Source organism: Aquila chrysaetos, chromosome 25 (genome assembly GCF_900496995.4).
Source record: "Aquila chrysaetos chrysaetos chromosome 25, bAquChr1.4, whole genome shotgun sequence".
NCBI classification, from domain to species: Eukaryota; Metazoa; Chordata; class Aves; order Accipitriformes; family Accipitridae; genus Aquila; species Aquila chrysaetos.
In genome coordinates, this window is record NC_044028.1 from 17,981,514 (window position 1) to 18,001,192 (window position 19,679).

Below are 19,679 nucleotides of genomic sequence, written 5' to 3' on the forward strand. Positions count from 1 at the left end.
CCGCTTTTCCGGCCCTGTGACAGCCTTCCTCTTCCTGGGACAGACCAGCCAACATGGGGTGTGTCTGTCTGTAGCTGTCTTAAAACCCCAGGGAGCTGGGACACCTATCTACCCTGGAGATCTTGGTTTCTCTGGCACATCTTCTCCCCGCTCCATGGCTGTACCCGAGATACTGGTGTGCAAGCCCACGTAAGCATCAGAATTAAACCTCTCGGACCCAAAGAAGTGGGGAAACACACCTGGATGTTTTGGGGGCCAGAGGGAGATGTGATGCTCCCTGCTTTCTCCAGGGCCCCATCTGGCTGAGAACTTGAGGAAGGACAGGAGTGAGCAGATGCAGCAGCTGAGGGCATTTTCCCTGGCCGCTTACACGTGGCCAGGAATATCCCAGACCAGAGTGAAGAAGGGGGAAACCTCTGTGGGTGCACAGAGCCATGAGAAGCCCTGCTTCTGTCCCTGGGCAGCGGCAGGCAGTGACCGCCCACTCACTTTTTCCCTCCCTTGCAGCTCATGGAAGCAATTCAAAAGCAAGAGGAGATCAACTTCCGCCTGCAGGATTACATCGACAGGATTATTGTGGCCATCATGGAGACGAACCCCTCCATCCTGGAAGTTAAGTAAGGGCGGCCGAGAGCCGCCGGCTGTGCGCTCGTCGATGGGTGTGGATTTGGTGCTCTGAGAGGATAAAGAGGGACCGGAAACGTCTTTGCTCTTGATGAAGGCACAAGGAAGCATCGCGTCAGGTCGGTGGGTGAATTAGCCAGCGGACCAGGGGAAAAGAAAACCAGCAGCGAGGCTTTATTGTCTGACTCCGTTATTTTGAAACCCTTCTGGTTTTGAGGGGTGAAAGGGAACCTGGAAAAGAAACACAGGCAACGGACAGCTGGAGGAAGCTACCCGTGAAGCTGGGAACTGTCCTGACAGCGGCGAACAGGAGCTTGCCACCGCGAGGGCTGTAAGGAGAGGGTTTCTCTGAACTGCGGGATAATGGGATGGAGAAGGAAGCAGTGGCGCTGATGTTTTCCCTTGCTGCCCTGTCCAGCCCAAGTATCTGCTTTGCCAAAGTGTCCCTGACACACTCACTCACTGAGGCAGATCTGGGAAAGAGGGAAACATGTCCCGGACTTGTAGAGGTTGGTTTGGGTTTTGTTTTTGTTTTGTTTTGTTTTTTTTAATTAACTTAATGCAAATGTCCTCATTCAGCTGGCGCAGTTAATCCTTGCCCTGCCGCTTCTGCTCGGGAAGGGGTTGCGTGCAAAGCGCTAGCCGGCTCCTCTCTCGCTCGCCGGTGGCAGAAAAAAGGCAGGGGAGCAGCCGTTTTCGGGACAGGGCGTAAGCGCACTTTGTCACCTGCCTCCTTATTTATTTTTGCTGTCCGTGGCTCACTACCGTCGGCATGCCTTGGCGTTCACGGCTCTGCTGCCCTCCTCCCTGCTCCCAGCTCTTCTGCCGGCTGCCACGGGGTCTGCGGGTACCTGTTGAGCCGGGCTGGCTCTGGGAGGAGAGGTCCCCTTGGCCCCAGCTGCAGACACATGGGTGCTGTCTGTCCAGCCTGCAGGGACTCGGGGAAAAGCTGTGACTCTTCAACTTGCACTGGAGGCTGGTCCTGGCCGCCTCTCCCTGTCCCGGCTTGGCTCGCCTGGCCCGGCGCGGGGACACGCAGCGGCCGAGGGCGGTTGGGGAGCTGCAGCGGAGAGGGCTGAGCTCTCTGCGTTGCCTCCCGAGGTCCCTGGCCTGGGGACAGTGGCCTGTGCCATTCCCACCCGGAGCAGTGCTCTGCTGGTGATAGCTGCAGTCCTGGAGGGAGAGCCTGCTCCAGCCCGCCTTTCCCTGCTGTTTCCCTGCGCTGTGGCAGGGTATGGGGCAGCTGCTCTCATTTCTCAGCCCCTGGCATCAGCCTGGGCTGAAATCTCTATGCCGTTGGTGAGAGGAGACCAGAGAATACAACAGCAGCTCCCTGGGAAACAAAAGCCATGTTTACATCAGACAGCTTTTGGCTTGCTGGCACAAGCGGCCGTGGCGTAGCGTGACCCCAGGGAGCAGCCACTTTAACCGACCTGCTCCTCTCCGGCTCCCGGTAGGAGACAGCCAGTGGACTCCCAAGGATCCGGCTTCATTTAGTACATCGGGCCCCAAAAAGCGGTTCTTTTTCCTGCTTGTCAGGTTTTAGAAATGCCCGAGCGGCCTGAAAACAGAAGCCACAGCGATCACTTGGCCACCGGCGAGGGGGTGCCTGCTCCTCCCAAAACGCTTCCACGCACACGGCACATCTCTCTTCCCACGCTGGTGCGTGGCAGAGCAGCCCGCTCTCCGTTTGTTTGTCCCCGGAGGGTGCTGCTGGCCAGGAGAGGTGGCAGCTGCCGCAGCCTTAGTCCCTGCTGGGGGGTCCCCGGTGGCTTGCGGGTCCCCTGCGCTGCCGGCCCTGGGGCCGATACCCGGAGCCAGCCGAGCTGCCGCTGCCATGACCCTCCCTCTTCCACCCTCTCTTCCACATCGCCTCGGGGTGCTCGACTCCCCCCGCCGTGGCCTTGTGCGAGGCGCAGCGGGGTGGGGGCGAGCCCCAAAAACCTTGGGCGAGGGGGGCACCCAGCGGTCCCGCACCCCCTCCCGTACACCCGGCCCTCCCCGGCATCCACTCCCCTCCCTGCCCCGAGTCCGCGGGAAGAAGCCACGTAATGTACATTTCCAGAGAAGCTTTGGGTGTAAATCAGTGTATACTTGGAGAGGGAAAATTTTTCTATCTTGTAGAGTAGGTATTTTTATAGAATGAAGGTTGATCATTTTTTTAATACTTTAAAGAAGAGAGAAATGTATCTGTGTATACACAAAAGCATATATATATATATGTATAAATATATAAATATCGGAGATCTGCCTTTCTCGACTTGGGATCACGGATCCTCAGTTCAAACAATCGTCTTTTTTCCTGTCGCTCACAAAGAGGTACTGTAACTGTAAATAAGCACCGGGAAAAAGTTTTAAGCAAACAAAGCACTGACTTGCACATTCACCATGCTTTAAAGTCCCTATGGAAAAACAAACAAACAAACAAAAAAAAACAAACAAAAACTGTACTTCCCAAAAATGTTCCTCTTTCCCTACCGGTATGTGAAGGAAGTCCCCAAAACAGAGGCAAAAACAGTATTGTCTTAAATGATGTATCAATTCTTGTCAGATTAAAAGCTGTTACTATTCCTGCCTGGAGACCTTCTTTCCACAGGGGTGGCTCCGAGCATCGGAGCATCCTGAGCATCCGAGAGCTGGCTCCCCAGCGGGGCTGGATGGGAGTGGAAATGCCCCTGCCCCGAAGAGTGCTCTGATTTTGGGGGGAATGAGGATGGGGGAGGCTGGACCCTGCTGGCTCCGGAAGGGCTGAAGTCAGAGGGACCCAAAACTTCCCAGTCAGCTGAGCTGTGCAGGTGGGAACTGGTCGGGCGGGTGGGATTCACCCTTCATTTTCCTGGTGGGGTCCAGGTGGGGTGAGGTACCTTCGGAGCTGGCCCTGTTGTCCCCCCCCCAGGGTGTCCTGCTGCTCTGGAGGGTTTGGGGAGGCTGAGACAGGGCCAGGCTGTAGCTCGGCACCGGCAGGGACTCGCTTGGGTCTGCTCCAGGTGAGGACACAGAGGCTTTCCCTTCCCTTTCTTATGCTGTGCTGAACCCCTCTGAGCACTCGGCTGCTCTGAACCACTCTAAAAATCCCTTAAAGGCTGTAAACCACCCTGCTAAGCTGCTCCACACCCCTCTAAGCTTCCCTCCACCTCCTCCCAGCCCCTGTAAGCTGCCCCAAAGGGCTCTAACGTGCAAAATACCCTCTCAGCTCCTGGAGTGCCTCTGGATGACTCCGGACTGCTGCTCTGAACTCCTCTGAGCAGCCCTGGAGCACCCGGAGCTGTTGCAAAGAGCTCTGAGTGCCTCTGCATGCTGGGAAATGCCTCTAACACACTCTGAGCTCTCTCAAACACCCCAAATTATTTCAAACTGCTTCAAGTGCTCTGATCTGCTCTAAAACATCCCTGAGCTGCTCTAAAATGTCCCTGAGTATCTCTAAAACGCCTCTGTAGCACTCCAAACTGCTCTAGTGTGCACCAAGATGTCTCTAAACACCTCTAAAAAAATCCTTTAAAAATTCCTCTGAAAAGCTCAACCTCCAACAGCTTGAAGCTGCTCTAGAAATCGGGTAAATAAATGGCTCTGAGGGTGCTGGTGTGGTGCTGGGTCACTTCAAGGAGCTGTAAACTGCCTCTGAACATCTTGGAGCTCTGGAAGGACGGACCTCTGGGCAGCGCTGAAGCACTTGAATTGCTCAAATAGCTCTCAGGCTCCTCAAACCAACCCTAAAAAGCACCAAGATGCTAAAACTGCCTGGAGCGGCTCGAAGTAGCTCTTAAAGTCCTCTAAACTCTTCTAAAACTCCTTGAAATAGCTCAAAATGGATCATAAAAAAGGATCTTGTAGCAGCTCTGAAGCACTGTAAGCCTCCTCTGCGTGGCTGTGAAATGCCTCAAGTGCTGTAACACCCTCCTGAAACTCCTCCAGACTTTTCTAATGTACCTCTCAACAGCATTAAAACTTTTCAGTAATGTCTCTAAAACTTCTCCAAACAGTTTGAACTGTTCTCTGAACAGTCTGAAACCACCCTAAACCCCCTCCGAATGACAGCAAAGAGGCATCAGCAACCCTAAAACAGCATGCTGCTCCAAAGCTGCTCTAAAACTCATCAAAAAATACTTGTAGCTGCTCGGAAGCACTCAAGCTCTGCTGCACGCCATCTGAAAAGGTCTCATAAACGTCTTGAAACCTCTCCTGCCTCTTCAAAGCTGCTCCAGAAACGCCCTGAAGATCTCCACGTCCTTCAGAACAGCTCCAGAACTGATGCAAACAACCCAAGCTCCTCTGGAGCTGTTCCAAACCACTCTTCCACCGTGCTGCTGTGTCTTGGCCCCATGCTAGTGAGCCTCTGAGCAGCTGCAGGCAGCTCTGAGTTATTATTGATTATAAAAAATTAAATGCATTTAAATAAATATATTTGCAGTAGGGTTAGAGATTTGTGGAGCTTTCGTAGCTCCAAAACTCCTCGGGGAAGTTGAGCCGCTTCTGAAACGCTGCTTTAAATGCCGCTGAAGAGCTCCGGTTTCTCCCTTCGTTACGGTGGGATGCTCTGGCCGCACACGGGGGAAACCAGCAGGCACCGAGCGAGTGTTGGACCCTGGTTGCGGTGCCAGGGGTTCCAGCCACCCCGTGTCGGGTCCCAGTGCCTCCCCGCTGCTCTCGGCCTCGGCGGCAGGAACGCGGTGCTCGGCGGTCGGAGCCCCAGGGTGGGCACGGGGTGCCCTGCCGGTGCAGGCGGGGGGTGGGAACCAGCCGCCGGCCCCTGCCACCCAGTTCGGCGGGCTTGTCACTGCGCCGGCACGAGCCGCGAAAGGACGAAGCCACCGGGAAAGCAAAGCCGCTGAATCCGGCCCTCACCCAGTGTGACCCCCAGGGCAGCGGCGCTCTCCTGCCCCGGCCCCCCCCTGCACCCAAAAAGCCGCAGGGCAGCTGGTGAGAGCCCATGCAGCCCCTTCCCCAGGGAGCCAGCGGGCACCTCCGCACGCCCTCAAAACCTGGCCGTGACCACGGCCGTCGCGGCCACGGCCCGCATCCCGTGGCGAGGACGCCGCAGCGGGGCCGCATCCGGCAGGACCCCGCGGGGCTGGGGCCCGGCTCGCAGCACCCCCGGCCCGGGCCCAGCGCAGGAATGTGCTCCAGCCGGCGGGTGTTTACTCGTGGCCGGGCGGCTGGAGGGTGAGCGAAGAGCGGAGCTTGCGCTGCGGGACCCCTGTTTGGAGAAGGGATTTCCAGCTCCTTCTCCTTCCACATCTGCTGCCGATCCTGGGATGGGGCTGGGATGGGGTTAACCCTTGGCAGCCGGGGTGGGAGGGAGAGGGATGATGCCCCCCCACCCTGAGCATCCTGTAGGGCTAAGAGGGGGGCAGCCCCGGTGCAAAGCTTCGTCCTGGGGTGCTGCCTGCATCACCCCGGGGGACTTGCCGTGGGCAGGAGCACCCGGGATGCTCCCGGGGAGCGCGGTCCCCTGCAGCTGGTCCCCAGGGATGCTCCGGGCATGGGGGACAACCGCTGGCAGGGACAGCCGCACCAGAGGACAATAACGCCCCGGCAAACACCCCACACACCCAGCCGGGAGGCAACCACAGGCAGCCCTGCCTGCACCAGCGCGTTTTTCTCCTCTCACCCCAAGCTGGAAATCCCTGGGGCCTGCGGTGTACAACCTGGCCAGAGCCCCCCAGCCTCCCTGGGACACCCCCCAGCCAGGCTGGGGGGGGCACAAGCAGCACCCACAGCGAGCAGGATCATAGGCGACTTTGGGGGGGGGGGGGGGGAGAAGCAGGCGAGCCCCTTCCCTTGCCCTGCGCAGGAGCGTGGGGTCCCCAGCTCCGGCCATCGGTGCCAGCCTCCCCCCGGGAGCCCGGGGCGGGAGGGGGGGGGGGCTGGCGGCGGGGCCGGCGGAGCTCCGGGGGCCGGGCCCGGGGGAGCCGGGGCGGGGGGGGGGGGGGGGGGGGGGTCCGGCCGGGGCGGGGGCGCGGGCAGCACCTCCCCCCTTCCATCCCCTTCCCTTCGCTTCCCCTCCCCCCGAGCCGGTCCCCTCCTCCTTCCCCTCCCCGCCGAGGGCAGCCGGCGCCGTCCCGTCCCGGCCCGGGGCTCGGGGGGGTTGAGCCGCGGCTCCGCTCCGCTCCGCTCCCCCCCGCACACACCCCCCCCCCCCCCCCCCCCACCGCCCCGGCGCTGCCGCCGCCTGCCCATGCGGGTGTCCCGGGTGGGCGGCAGCCGCCGGCCCCCCCCCGCCCCGGCATGGCCCGGCTCTCCGTCAAGGAGCACTTGGACGGGATCCTCTCCGACTTCGAAGGTGCGGCCGGGGCTACGAGAAACCCCCCCCCCCCGCCGTGGGTGACCCCCCCCCACACACCCCGGGGACTGCGAGACCCCCACTCGGGGCTGGGTATTTGGGGGGGGGGCGGGATGCCCCCCCGAGGGGCTGGGTATGGGGGTGGGGGGATGGGAGCTGAGCATCGGGGGGGGCTGCCCTCCTCCCCCCCCCCGGGGGCTGGGTAGCGGGGGGGGGGGAGATGCCCCCCCAGGGGCTGCGCGTCGGAGGGAGACGGGATGCCCCCCCCCCCCCCTTCCCCGCGGACTGGGCATCGTGGGGGGCTGAGCTCCCCCCCCCGGGGGGGGGGCTGCGCATGGGGGGGGGGGAGCGCACCCTCGGGGGGAGCCTGGCGGGGGGTGGGGGGCGTGGGTGCTCTCGGGGGGGGGGGGGGATGCGCCCGTGGGGTGGGCACGGGGGGGAGCTGCAGTGTATGCACTGCACCCCCCCCGTGTCCGCGTGTGCATGCATGCAGCCGGCCGGGGGCTGCGGGGGGGGGGGGGGGGGGAGCCGCCTTCAGCCGCGCTCCCCCCGCGCCGGCCGGGCCGCAGGAGGCAGCGGGACGACGGGGTTTGGCTTTCTCCCGCCCGCCGGTATCCGCGGCCGCTTCCCGGGGGCCGCGGCGGGAGGGGCCGGGGCCGGGGGCAGCGGGGGGGGGGGGGCGGCGAAACCCGACCCCGGGGCTGCTGCTGCCCTCGCCGGGGAGGAATGTGTGCACCTACCCCGGGCACCTTAACCCCGCCGCTGCCGGGCCGCCCCCACCCCCTGCACCCCCCCCACCCCGATCCCTGCCATCCCCCCACACCCCATACCCCCACCCCTCCTAAACCCCCCGCCACCTCCCCACCATCCCCCCCAAACCCCCTGCCACCCTCCCACCCCCCAACCCCCTGCCCCCCCCCCCCCCCCTGCCACACCACCCCTCCTAAGCCCCCTCCCCCTCCCCCCCCCCCCCCCTCCCCCCACACCCCCTGCCACCCTCCCGTCTTGCCCTGCATCCCACCCCCCCTTCCACTGCTGCTACCCCCCCTCTGCCCCTCACTTCAGACACGGTCTGGGGTCTGGGTGAGGATGGGTCAAGGGCCAGGAGCAGGTTTGGGGTGAAAGGAGGCATTTTGGCGTGCTCCCGGCGGTGCCGAAGCAGCGGGATGGATGCGGGGAGGGGGACGCCGGCCCCGTGGCCCCCCCCCGGCAGCCTGGCCGGCCGATCAGGACAGGACCGGCCAGAGAAATACCTGCCCCGGGGAGAGCTGTTATTAGCAGCGCCCGCGCCCCAACCCCTGACCCCCGCCCAGCCCCGGGCACAGAGGTGAGCCGGGAAGGGGACAGGGACGGGCCCCCCCCCACCGCCCCGCTGCCCCCGGCACTGCTGGCACCACGGCCAAGCCAGGGCGGCAGCCATAAGGCCACTGAAGAGGAGGGCGAGGGCGGCCTCGTGCCGGCGGGTGCCATGCTGGGGCACGCTGGTGCACATGCTGGCGCGGCAGGGATGAAGGGGTGCAGCGTGGGCCCACCCCCCCCCCCCCCCCAGCCTCCCCGCCGGAGGCAGCCACCCGCCGCTTGGCAGCGGGGGTGAGGAAGGCTGCCCGGTGGGGGCTTGGGCCCCCCCCGCACACTCCGGGGGCCGGGAAATCGGCTGGCGGCACCAAACGGTGCCGCTTCGGCGGAGCTGGCAGGAGCACGGCTTCTGGGGGGGGCCTCGCACCGCGGCGGGAGGGAAGGAGGGGGCGGCTGCATGGCAAAGGCGCTTCCTTCCCGCGGGGGCTTCGCGGGGGTCCCAGCTGCTCAGACCTGCCACGGCGGTGCCCGGCCGGGCCAAGGTACCCAGAGGGAGAGGGCCCCCCACCGCTGCCAAGCGCCCGGCGGCTGCTCCCCCAGGAGGCTTTGCACCGGAGCCAGGCACTGTGATACCCACGGGGTGGCGGGGCGGTCCGTGGGGGGGGCACGTTCACACCACCAGCGGCCCCGGGGCTGCGGCGTGGGCTCCTGGTTGCTGTCACTGCTGCGAAGCCGCATGGGAGGCCTGGCTGCAGCCTCCGGCATGGACTGTAATGTTACTGCTGCGTGTAGAGATAGCTTTGGCCTGCCTCACCATCAGTAGGCTTCAGGGTTAATGTCCTGTTAAGGGGGCAGGAATCCTTCCCAGCATGTCTGTTTGGATGGATGCAGGGGGAGAAGAGGGTCAGGCGGGGATCCGGTTACTCGGGGCCGGATCCCTTACAGGGGGAATAAAGCGGGCAGTGTGCTGCGCAGGGAGCCGGCGGCACCGGCTGGCCGGGCGCAGATAAACCGCGGGGAACAATGATAAAAACCGCAGTGAACAATGCGGCAGGGCGAGGAGGCCGCCAGTGCCGAGCTGGTTTCCCATGTGGGATGGGTTCACAAACGGCTCTTTGCCCCCCTGGCTGTGCGGGGGGCACCTCCGGGTGCTGGCACGGCACGGCTGGGGTCCGTGCGTGGGGCTGGCCACGGGGTCGGCTGGGGAGGGGGCAGAGCCCGGCTGGTGCCCGACCACGGGTGCCATCGGGTGCCACTCTCATGCCACCATTTCTCTCTCTATCCCCAGCGCTCAAGAAGTCGTTTGAGGTGGAGGATGGGGACGAGGCGCCCGGCTCCCCACCGGTGTCCCTGCTGCCCTCGGGCACCGGCGACAGTCACCGGCCACTGCAGCCCAGCCACCCGCCCTGCTCGGGCACCGCCGCCAGCCCCAGCCCGGCTCCCAGCCCCGTGCTGCGCAGCCGGCTCGGCACCAGCCTCTCCGCCGGCCGAGCCAACGGCGCTGCTGGCACCGGCATCGCCCGCGTCGCCTCCTTCCAGACCCGCCAGGGCTTCGCTGCGGGGCCGGGCAGCGACGGCGAGAGCCTCCGCAGCTCATCCTCCAGCCTGGAGAGCCCCGCGCCCACCGGGCCCCCCCAGCCACCGGGCACCCCCCCCGGCCACCGGCCCCGGCCTGAAGAAGGTCCCGTCCCACAGCAGCGTCTTCCCGGCGGAGGTGGAGCATCCCCTCCGTGGGGCCGCCGCCAGCCACGGCTCGCTGCCGGCGCTGGACCTGCACATTGCCGAGGAGCCGGGGATGGGGACCCCCCCGCCGGACCCCTCGCCGTGGGGCCCCCGGAGCCCTGCGACCCAGCCTCGAGCTCGCCAGCCTTCCTCCTTCTCCTCCTCCTCCTCCTCCCCAGCCCCGTACGATGGCACCGAGGCAGCCCCGGGGCTGCCCGCGCTCCCCGAGGGGCCGGGGGGGCGGCTGCCGGGGGGGTGGGACGCTGCCCTCCGCGCGCTGCCCCGGCCGCAGCTGAGGGTCAGCCTCGGTGCCAGCCCTGGCCTGGCCCACCGGCCCCCGCCGCTGCCCCGGGGCCAGGGGGAGGCAGCCCCGGCCCCCGCCGCCCCTTCCCCGGGGAGGGCTGAGGGGCCGCCGCCGCCGGCCCCCCAAGCCGCTCCCTTCAAGCTGGTGTCCCAGCCGCAGACGGTGCAAGTGAGCTCCCAGCCTGCCTTCCTCGGGGGGCTGGTGCTGGTGCCGGCCCTGGGGACCCCGGCACCGACCGGTGGAGTCGGGGCGAACACCCCCAGCGCCGGGCTGGCGGGGCCGCGGGGACCCTGCACGGTGGCAGCGGTTCCTGGCGAGGCTGCAGACGGCGGCTGGGCTGCGGTGACGCCGGAGCACGGTAGGACTCGCTCCTGTCCCCTCTCCTCTCTTCCCACGGGGACCCCCTTGCTGGGTGCGGTGTTGCCAAACCCCCCCGGTGAGCCCCGCTGCCTCCAGCCGCCCCGGCGCTGCCGATGCCGGGGACAGCGTTGATGCAGGGCGATGGTGATGCTGGGGACAGAACGAGCTGCGCCGGCCTGCTACTCCCCACCGGTGCCGGCGGCCACGGGGCGCGTTTTATGCCGCATGGCACGGTGCGGTGCGTGGCGCGTAGCGGAGGGGGGGCCGTACGGCGCGGAGCCGAGCGCGGCGCTGGCAGCGCTCCCGGCCCGCCCGGCCCCAGGGTGCCTGGCGAGCTTCCCACGCCGCCCCGGCGCTAATCTTTTTCCTCGGCGTGGGGAGACAGGTCGGGACACATGTGCCCCATCGGCGGCAGCGCCGAGCGCCGGGGCCCTGCGCGTGCCGGCTATCGCCGCGATCTTGTCCCGCATCCAGCGCTTTCTTCCCCCTCTCATCCCCTCTTGCCTTGGCACGGGGACGGATCCTGTTCCTCCCTTCCCGTGGGGGCGGAGGAGGTGGCGGGGGGCCAAGATGCGCTCGGGCGTGCTCAGCGCGTGCCTCGTGCCGGCGGGAAGGACGCGGGGCTCCCCGGCACAGCCGTGCCTTCGGCTCCCACCGCGCCGGCACGGGCACCGCCGAGCCCGTGCCCGTCCCTAAGCACGGGGCGGGGGACCCCCGGCGTCCCCCTTCCCGGCGGCTGCTCCGAGGAAGGCTGGAGGGCGCCGGGGTGGCCGGGAGACGGCCGCCGCTGCCGGTGCTCCCTGTTTAGTTGCTTGGGGCTCATTGCCCGTCTCGCTGGGGTGTCATGAGAGCCGCCGTCGCCGGGCTCTAAGTACTGACGCCGGCGAAGGCATCCATACATCTGCTGCGGGCTGGGGTGAATCATCCCCCAGCGATGCCTGTGGCCGCGCTGCCCAGCCAGCCCAGCTGCCCGGCCGACCCGTCGCTGCCCGCGGCATCTGGCCGGGGTGGAGGGGACGGTGCTGAAGGCCGAGGCGGGGTGATGGGGACACGGGGGGACGGCGCTGGGCGATGAGCCAGGGTGACGGCGGGGCTAACCGAGCGTGGCGTGCCCAGGCTGCGGAGCAGGGCGCGAGCCGGCGGGCAGCGCGTGGGCACCGGTTGCCCTGCAGATGGGTCGGGACTGGCAGGCGCTGCTCGGGCACAGCGGTTTGTCTGCCAGGAAGGGGTGGGGACGCGCCGTTTCCTTTCCCGGGAGGCCACCGCGGCCCCCAGCCGGTGGCACCCATGGGTGGCCGTGGGGCAGCCATGGCACCCTCGGTCCCACGCCCCGTGGGAGGAAGCGCCGAGCAAGCCGGCGACCGCCGTGTTTCACTTCCATGCCGAGCGAGCACCCCGGGTCGCCCACGCAGGGCCCCGGGCGAAGAGGAGGAGGAGGAGGAGGAGGAGGAGCAGCGGAGGAGGAGCCGTGGGCTGCAGCCGTCCTCCTCGCCTTGCACCCCAGGAGCCATTTGGCCCCGGTGACCAGCTCTCGGCGGCGGGAGCAGTCCCAGCTCCGGCCAGCTCGCCCAGGTAGGGATGGCCGCGGGTAGGGGAGCGTGTGGGCAGGGGGGTGCTGCCGTCGGGGCAGGGTGAGCCCCTCGGTCCCTGGTGCCTGCGGGCAGGCACAGGGTTTCGCCCGCCGGCTCACTTCTGCTTCTGCTCAGCGCCGGCACGCAGTGGCCCCCAGTCCCGTGCCATGGCTCCCGCCCGTGTCACAGCCAGCCAGGCAGGATGGCTCCGGGTCCGGCCACGGATGGGGATTGTCACTGCTGTCCCCCTGGGTCGCGTTCGGTGCCGGGAGAGGTGCCGGCATTTCTGGGTCACGCTCGGCCAGGCAGGTAGAGCTGTGGAGAGCTCCTCGCCAGCATGATGGGCATGTCTCCCTCTGCATCCCCCAAATCCTCCATCCCTTTGCCGGAGGGGTCAGCTCCCTCTTGCCCACCCGATCCGGAGCCACGCTCTCCCCACCCGATGGCCGGTTCGGCGCGACGGCGAGTGGCCAGGCTGGGAGCTCCTGTCCCAGCTCATCCTCTCCCGGCACCCTCCACCCTGGGAGCCTTATTACAGGCTTCCCCAGGGAACTGGCCAATTAGCCCCGCATCAGTAATTAAATCCGTGGAGGAGACCACGGACCCGGGATTACTCGTCCCTGCCTGGAAAATAAGAGCATCTTTAATGAGTCCTCGAACAGGTCTGGCTGCAGGAGCCATTAGCCCGGGAGCTGTGTGGTGATGCCGAAGAGCTTCCACGTGGCCGCCCGGCTGCCGGCCATCGCCAAAGGGTCTTTTCGGCAGCGAGGGCAGGGACGTGGGGGGGGCTCCGGCCCCACAGTGGATGTGGTTGTGGGTGCAGCACCCAGTGCAGCCGCGCGCGCCCCACGGCCCCGTCCGCTGCTCTCTCCGGCTCTTTGTGTGTGCTCGGTGCTGCACGAGGTGGTGGGTGACAGCCGAGCCCCTGTGTGGGTGCTGCGCCCCAGGAGCACCCCGGGGAGCTGGGGGGGGGGGGGAGCGGTGCAAGCACCACATCCTTCCTGCACCCGGCCTGCGGTGACCGGCCACCCTGGGTGGCTCCAGGCAGCTGCTGCATCACTTGGTTCTGGATCTGTCCCACTGCCGGGGGCCGGCAGGGACCGGGGTGGGGGTGCAGGGGGGCCAGTGTCCCCCCGGGGAGCGGTGGCGTGCCCAGGTGAGCATCGGGGGGGGGGGGGTCCCACCTCCCTGCCTGCATGTGGAGCACCCCGGTGGGGGGGGTCCCGGCAGGAGCAGGCACCCTGCGTCCCCTCGGCCCCCCCGGCTGGGTGTCACTGCTGTCACCAGGAAATCCCCAGCTGTTTCGCCACTTCCGAGGAACACCCCGACCCGCGGGAGCAGTTTGCACCCACCAGTGGGCACAGGGTGCTGGGTGCTCCCCCCCCCCCCCCGCACCAGGATGCTGTTGCCGTGGCAACGGGTTTGTTCGGCTCCATCACCTCCTGGTACCCCCAGGCTGGCTCAGGCCAAATCCTGCCTGCGTGTCCCTCGTCCCCAGGCTGCGTGGCACACGGCCGCGGCCTCGGCGGGGTGGCCCGGCAGCCTCGGCCGTCGGCAAGCTGCCGCTCGAGCGTCACCGACGCCAAGAACTGGCTGGCACGTATGTGGCAGGTGGGGAGGCTGCGGTGCGGGGGGGACGCAGGCGCCGTGGGGCACTGCGGCAGCGGGGTGGGCGGCAGGGCCGCCACCCTTCACCTCGCCGTGGCGTGCCCGTGCTGCGGCTGGGCACGGGTGCTGCTCGGGATGGGGGGGGCACGGTGCAGGGTGGTCCCCGGTGCCACAGAGCCGGTGGGTGCCAGCGGGGATGATGCCCACAGCCGAACGCTCCCGCTCCCCTTTGGTACCACCGCAGCTCCCCATGGGGGTGATGGGTGCCATGGTGGAGGGGGGGGGGGGGCATCCCTGTGCTGGGGTCCCCGTCTGCGCCGGCCTGGCTGGAGGCCGAGCGGTGCCGGGTGGGCACAGCCGGGTGGGCGCCTTCCCCACCCCACCGGGCAACCGGCAAACTTGGCGCAGGGGCTTGGCTGTGGCGGGGAGGGGGTTGATGGGGGAAGGGGGGAGGGATATTGCCATGCTGGTCATGTGTGGGAGCAGCAGCCTCGCCGGCGCTGGGTTCGGTGCCAGCCGGGGGCTGGCGGAGGAGAGGGGGCCGGGCTGCGGCGCTGATGGGGACGGGGATGTCGATGGCGCCCAGGGGACCCCCCCCCGACTGTAGCGGGGTGCTGAGCGAGGCCACCGCGCCGCTGAGGTAGGACCTGAACAATGGCCGTGCCGGGCGGCAGCAGGAGGAGGAGGAGGAGGAGGAAGAAGAAAGGGCTCGGGGCCCCCCCCCCAGGCTGCCGCACAAAGGGTTGGGGTGGGTGTGGGGCTCCGGTGGCCCCCAAGCTGGGGCACGCTCCGGGCACCGTCCCCCGGCCAAACCCTGCGCGTCCCCGGGGCCGGGGGGTCGTGCCGGTGCTCGGGCTGCCCCTCCGCGGCACCCCCCCCCCGCCCAGGGCCGCAGGCGGGTGCCCCTCGCCCCGGCAGGGTACGAGGTGGGGTGCGCCGGTGCCGGAGCGGGCGCTGCGGGAGGTGGCCTTGGCGTGGGCTGGCGGTGGCCGGTGCGACCATCTCGCAGAGCAGCCGGTGGCATCGCAGGGGACGGGCAGGGCTGCCCGGTGGCACGGCCGCCCCGAGGATGCCGCTCTGGCACGTTCTCCTCCGCCCGCGGGGTGCCGGGGGTGGGGGGGGGGCGGCGTGCCCCGTTGCCACGCCGAGCTTCGCCGGCTGCCAGGAATGTGCCGGGGCTGCGTGGCCGCCGGGGTGGCTGCTGCTGGGGCAACGGTGCCGGCGGAGGGGTGGGCACCGTGGGGGTCCGGGCTCACCCGCCTTTGCCCATCCGTGCAGGGAGCAGCCTGGAGCCTGAGGAGCACAGCATGGAGCCATCGGCCGTGCCGGAGGAGGAGGAGGAGATGCCCCTCACCGCGGCGTCCGGCCCGGCGGGTTGCCAGCTCTTCGGTTACGTGGGAATCGAAGCTGTGCTCGATCAGATGAAAATCAAAACCATGAAGACGGGCTTCGAGTTCAACATCATGGTTGTGGGTGAGCACCGGGCGCGGGGTTTGGTCCTGGTTGGGGCAGGAATCCCGTCTGCGATGCTGCCGTGCCGGGGGAAATCGTGCTTTGAAGGGATTTGAAGGGATTTAAGCAGCAATAAATTGGAGAGGAGCAACATCCTGTACCCATAACATAGCGATGCTGATGGGTGAGCTCATCTCAACCTCCGGGATGCTCCCAAGTGGGTACCGAGGGGTTATCGCCTTGGGGGAATAAATTTATTGGGGGGATAAACTGGAGCTATCCCAGCCTCTGGGATGCTCCCAAATGGATACCGAGTTGTTATCGCCCTGGGGGAATTAGTCTATCCGGGGGGGGGGGGGACACAAACTGGAGCTGCTGGCGTCCCCGCAGGGCAGAGTGGGCTGGGGAAGTCGACGATGGTGAACACCCTCTTCAAGTCCAAGGTGAGCCGCAAAGCCTCACAGCCCGGCCAGGAGGAACGCATCCCCAAGACGGTGCAGGTGCAGTCCATCACCCACGGTAAGGTCACCACCATGGGGTTGTGTCCCACCAGCCCTACGGATGCGGCCTCAGACCCCTCCCCGGTCCCCTGCTTCTCCCCGATGCTTGGTCCCCGCTGACCCACATCTCTGCCCCGTAGTCATCGAGGAGAAGGGCGTGAAGATGAAGCTGACGGTGACGGACACGCCAGGGTTTGGGGACCAGATCAACAATGAGAACTGGTAGGACACAACGGGGTGCAGCATCCCAGCTTGGTGGGTGGCAATTTGGGGTGGGGATTGAGCTCAGATGCTGTCCCCCAACTCCTCATCCTCAGCTGGGACCCCATCATCAAATACATCAACGAGCAGTACGAGAGGTACCTGCGCGAGGAGGTCCTCATCACCCGCAAGAGGAAGATCCCGGACACCCGGGTCCACGGATGTGTCTACTTTGTCCCCCCCACGGGTCACTGGTGAGTCCCCACTCACAGCACCCGTGGGTGCTCCCTGCTTGGTGGTGGGGTCACCCTGGGGGGATGATGGTGGTGCGGGTCACCCCGGGATGATGGTGGTCCCTGGCAGGCTGCGCCCACTGGACCTGGAGTTCATGCAGCGGCTCAGTAAGATCGTCAACGTGGTGCCGGTGATCGCCAAAGCCGACACGCTCACCCTGGAGGAACGGGCAGAGTTCAAGCAACGGGTGAGGGCAGGTGCCCGAGGGGCTCCCGGGGTGCCCCGTGTCCCCCCCGCAACCCCAGCTCAAGCCCCGTATCCCACAGATCCAGGAGGACCTGAAGACCCACGCCATCAGCGTGTACCCACAGGAGGACTTCGACCAGGACCCAGATGACCGGCTGCTGAACGACAGGATTCGGGTGAGTGTCGGGATGCCGGGATTGGGAATGCCGGCCCCTGGGGACCACGGTTGGGGAGAGGCGGCCCTTGGGGGAGCCCGGCAGCACCCCGGGTGAGCACGCTCCTCTGTGCCGGCAGGAGAAGATCCCCTTCGCCGTGGTGGGGGCCGACCAGGAGCACCAGGTGAACGGCAAGCGGGTGCTGGGCCGCAAGACCAAGTGGGGCATCATTGAAGGTGAGCGGAGCCCCTTGCACCCCCAGCCCTCCCCAGCTATGGAGGGGGCCGACAGGGGTGTGGGGAGCAGCACCCATGGGCACATCCCTGCCTGAGTGGGTGCTGGGGGGGTGCAGATGGTGGCATGGAGCCGTGCCAGCGCTCCGGTGGTACCCGGAGCCTGCCGGGATGCGCTTCCCAGGCATCCCTCCGCCGCCCTGCCCTCCTGCCTGCACCCTGCCAGCCCCGCTGCCCGCTCTGCCTTGCTTTGCAGTGGAGAATCCGGCACACTGTGAGTTCCCCCTCCTGCGGGACCTGCTGATCCGGTGAGAGGGAGATGGGGTGGGGGGTGCTGGCAGGGGGGGACGGATGGCAGGGTCTGGGGGGCAGCGATATGACACCCTTCCTCCCCGGGCAGGTCTCACCTGCAGGACCTGAAGGACATCACCCACAACGTCCATTACGAGAGCTACCGCGTGCGGCGGCTGAACGAGAGCAACCGGCCAGCGCTGAGCCCCCTCAACGGGCTGCCCGGCAAGGGCGAGGGCAGCAGCAACCTCTGAGCCACCGTGTCCCCGTGTCCCCCCCTCCCCAGAGTCACCGCTGGACCCCTGTGGCAGTGCCTGTCCCCTGCCCACCAGTGGCTGTGCCTGGAGCCTGCCTGGGGTGAGGAGCCTCCTGAGAGTGCCAGGCTGCCCCAGGTTGAGTTCCCCGAGCCCTCGTCCCCAAGCTCCGCCATGGGCACAGACCCCCTGGACTCTGCACAGCATTAAAGATCGACCCAGAGCCTTCAGCCTTCGCCATCATCATCCTTCTGCTGGACCCCCCGCTTCTGACATGCCACCAGCCTCCTGTGCTGCTCCAGCCGCTGGGGCCGTGGGGTGAGATCACCCCCCCCCCCCCCAGTGCTGCCAGGATGCCCGGTGCCAGCACCGGCCGGGCACCCCGGGGAAGTGGCGGTGGTGCCGGCAGGGTGCTGGTGGTGCCATGGGTGGCCGGGGCAGGAAGGGTGCGGGTCCGCTCCCCACGGTCCGTCCCGTCCCCCCCCCCACGCCCCGCCTGGTGACGGCAGCTGGTACAGCTGGACTTTGAGCTGCTTATCAGGTGGCGGAGGTGCCGGGAGGGGTGCGGATGTGCCGCCCGCAAGGGTGTGGGGGGGGGGCTACACCTGACCGCTCCCTGCTGTGGCACCCCCCTGTCAGGGGCACCCAGCACTGGGTGCAGTCCCCCAAACCCCTTGGGCAGACCCCACGGGTGCTGGCTGCTGGCCCCGGCACGGTGTGGGGATGGAGGTGCTGGGGCAGCCCCCCCAGTGCTCCGGGGGTGCATGAAAGGCCCCTTTGTGCCTCCTGCCGCAGGCAGGGCTGGGGTGCAGTGGCCAGGATGGTGGCACACGGTGCCTCCCTGCCCCCCCCCCGCCACCTCGCCCCGGCCCTGCCGCAGGGCTCGGCGTCACCGCGAGCGCCGGCACCCTTCGCCCGGCCCCACGTTAATGATCCACCTCCCCGCGCCACTGCCGCCTCGAGCCCCCAGCAGCCGCCCCGGCGAGCCGTGCCCGGCAGTGGTGGCGGTGGCGGCAGAGCCGGGGGTCCTCGGCACGGGCGGCTCGGGGGGGCCGGCAGCTCCCTGCCCCGCGCCCCACCCCTCCGTCTCAGCACCCAGATAAGAGCGGCTGCCGGCAGCACCCATTTCCCGGTGCGCGGCGTGGGTGGGAGAGCTGGCCGGGACCATGGCCGTGGCGACGGTGAACCTCCGCGCCGTGACCTCCTGGGTGGGCATCGCCCGGCTCTTTGCCATCGTGCTGTCCTGCATCGCCTTCAGCTTGGTGGCCTCCACCAGGGACTTCATGGGTCCCTACGGGACGTGGTGCATGTTCACCTGGTGCTTCTGCTTCGCCGTGACGCTGCTGGTGCTGGTGCTGGAGCTGCTGGAGCTCTACCCCAAGCTGCCGCTCTCCTGGGACGACTTCACCTCGGCTTTCTCCATGCTGGCAGCGTTGATGGTCTTCACCACCTCGGTGGTCTTCCCCTCAACCTTCATCAGCAGCCCCTGCAGCAGCAGCAAGTGTGCCCGGCAGGCCGTGGCCACCACCGCCTCCTGCCTCTGCTTCCTTGCCTACGCCCTCGAGGTGGGGCTCACCCGCGCCAAGCCAGGGGACATCAGCAGCTTCCTCTCCACCGTGCCGGGGCTCCTCAAGGTCTTTGAGGCGTACGTGGCTTGTCTCATCTTCTCCCTGCTGGATACCTACAGTTCGGAAGCCGGCCTGCAGTGGTGCGTGGCCGTCTACTCCCTCTGCTTCATCGTCACCCTCCTCATCATCATCTTCACCATCGGCCGGTGCCTCACCTACATGCCTTGCCCGCTGGAGAAGATGCTGGTGGGCTACAATGCCGTGGCCCTGGTGATGTACATCACCGCCACCGTCCTCTGGCCCCTCTACAGCTTCAGGGGGAGGAACCGCCCTGACCCCTGCGGCAGGAACTGCTGGTGGGACAAGCACCTGGGGGTCACCTTCCTCACCATCTTCAACCTCATCGCCTACTTGGTGGACCTGATCTACTCTACCAGGATGGTCTTCGTCAGGGCACCTCCCTAAGGGCTCCGGGTGACCCCGGTGGGGCGAGCGGTGGTGGGACGCGGTTGGGTGCTGGCGCGGGGCTGCCGGCGGAGCTGAGGAAGAGGCCAGACGCCTCGGAAAGCTCCTTCTCCCCACGCTGGAGCAGAGAGCCGTGGGGTGCTCCTGGGGGTGTGCTCAGCCTGGTGCCCCACGGGCTGCCTGGCTGGGGGGACCAGGGGGCCCGGGAGGAGCACACCAGCGTGCTCCTGAAACCCTGGAGCTGGGGGGGCTTTGGGATATTAAATTGGGTCATTTTTCACTTGCTTCTGCCTCCTTTCTTTCCCTTCCCGGCTT

The 19,679-nt window shown here is 67.0% G+C and overlaps 3 protein-coding genes across 7 annotated transcripts in view; all 3 read left to right on the forward strand.

Annotated features, from left to right (window-relative positions):
- RAB11FIP3 (RAB11 family interacting protein 3) overlaps positions 1–3,194 on the forward strand; it is an 80,979-nt gene extending 77,785 nt beyond the window's left edge. For all 5 annotated transcript variants that reach the window (XM_030001807.2, XM_030001808.2, XM_030001809.2 and 2 more), the window contains one exon: positions 508–3,194. In XM_030001807.2, coding sequence (XP_029857667.1) covers positions 508–621 — 114 coding nt within the window. In that variant the 3' untranslated portion in view covers positions 622–3,194. The remainder of the gene's footprint in view (positions 1–507) is intronic.
- A 3,544-nt stretch (positions 3,195–6,738) lies between these two features.
- Positions 6,739–17,554, forward strand: LOC115335713 (septin-9-like). Its single transcript, XM_030001801.2, is given in 12 exon segments — positions 6,739–6,904; positions 9,489–9,847; positions 9,849–10,584; positions 15,044–15,238; positions 15,608–15,736; positions 15,858–15,939; positions 16,035–16,172; positions 16,282–16,399; positions 16,479–16,574; positions 16,693–16,789; positions 17,043–17,094; positions 17,187–17,554. Coding segments are annotated over 12 exon segments (2,202 nt in total). The 5' UTR covers positions 6,739–6,849; the 3' UTR covers positions 17,332–17,554.
- An 813-nt stretch (positions 17,555–18,367) lies between these two features.
- On the forward strand, positions 18,368–19,648 carry LOC115335730 (myeloid-associated differentiation marker-like). The gene has a single exon (XM_030001845.1). It carries the CDS (start codon positions 18,498–18,500, stop codon positions 19,362–19,364), a length of 867 nt encoding a protein of 288 aa, XP_029857705.1. The 5' UTR covers positions 18,368–18,497; the 3' UTR covers positions 19,365–19,648.
- The last annotated feature ends 31 nt before the right edge of the window (positions 19,649–19,679 follow it).

Coding starts and splice junctions, on each gene's coding strand:
- LOC115335730 (XM_030001845.1), top strand. CDS start 18,498: ATGGCCGTGGCGACGGTGAACCTCCGCGCCGTGACCTCCTGGGTGGGC.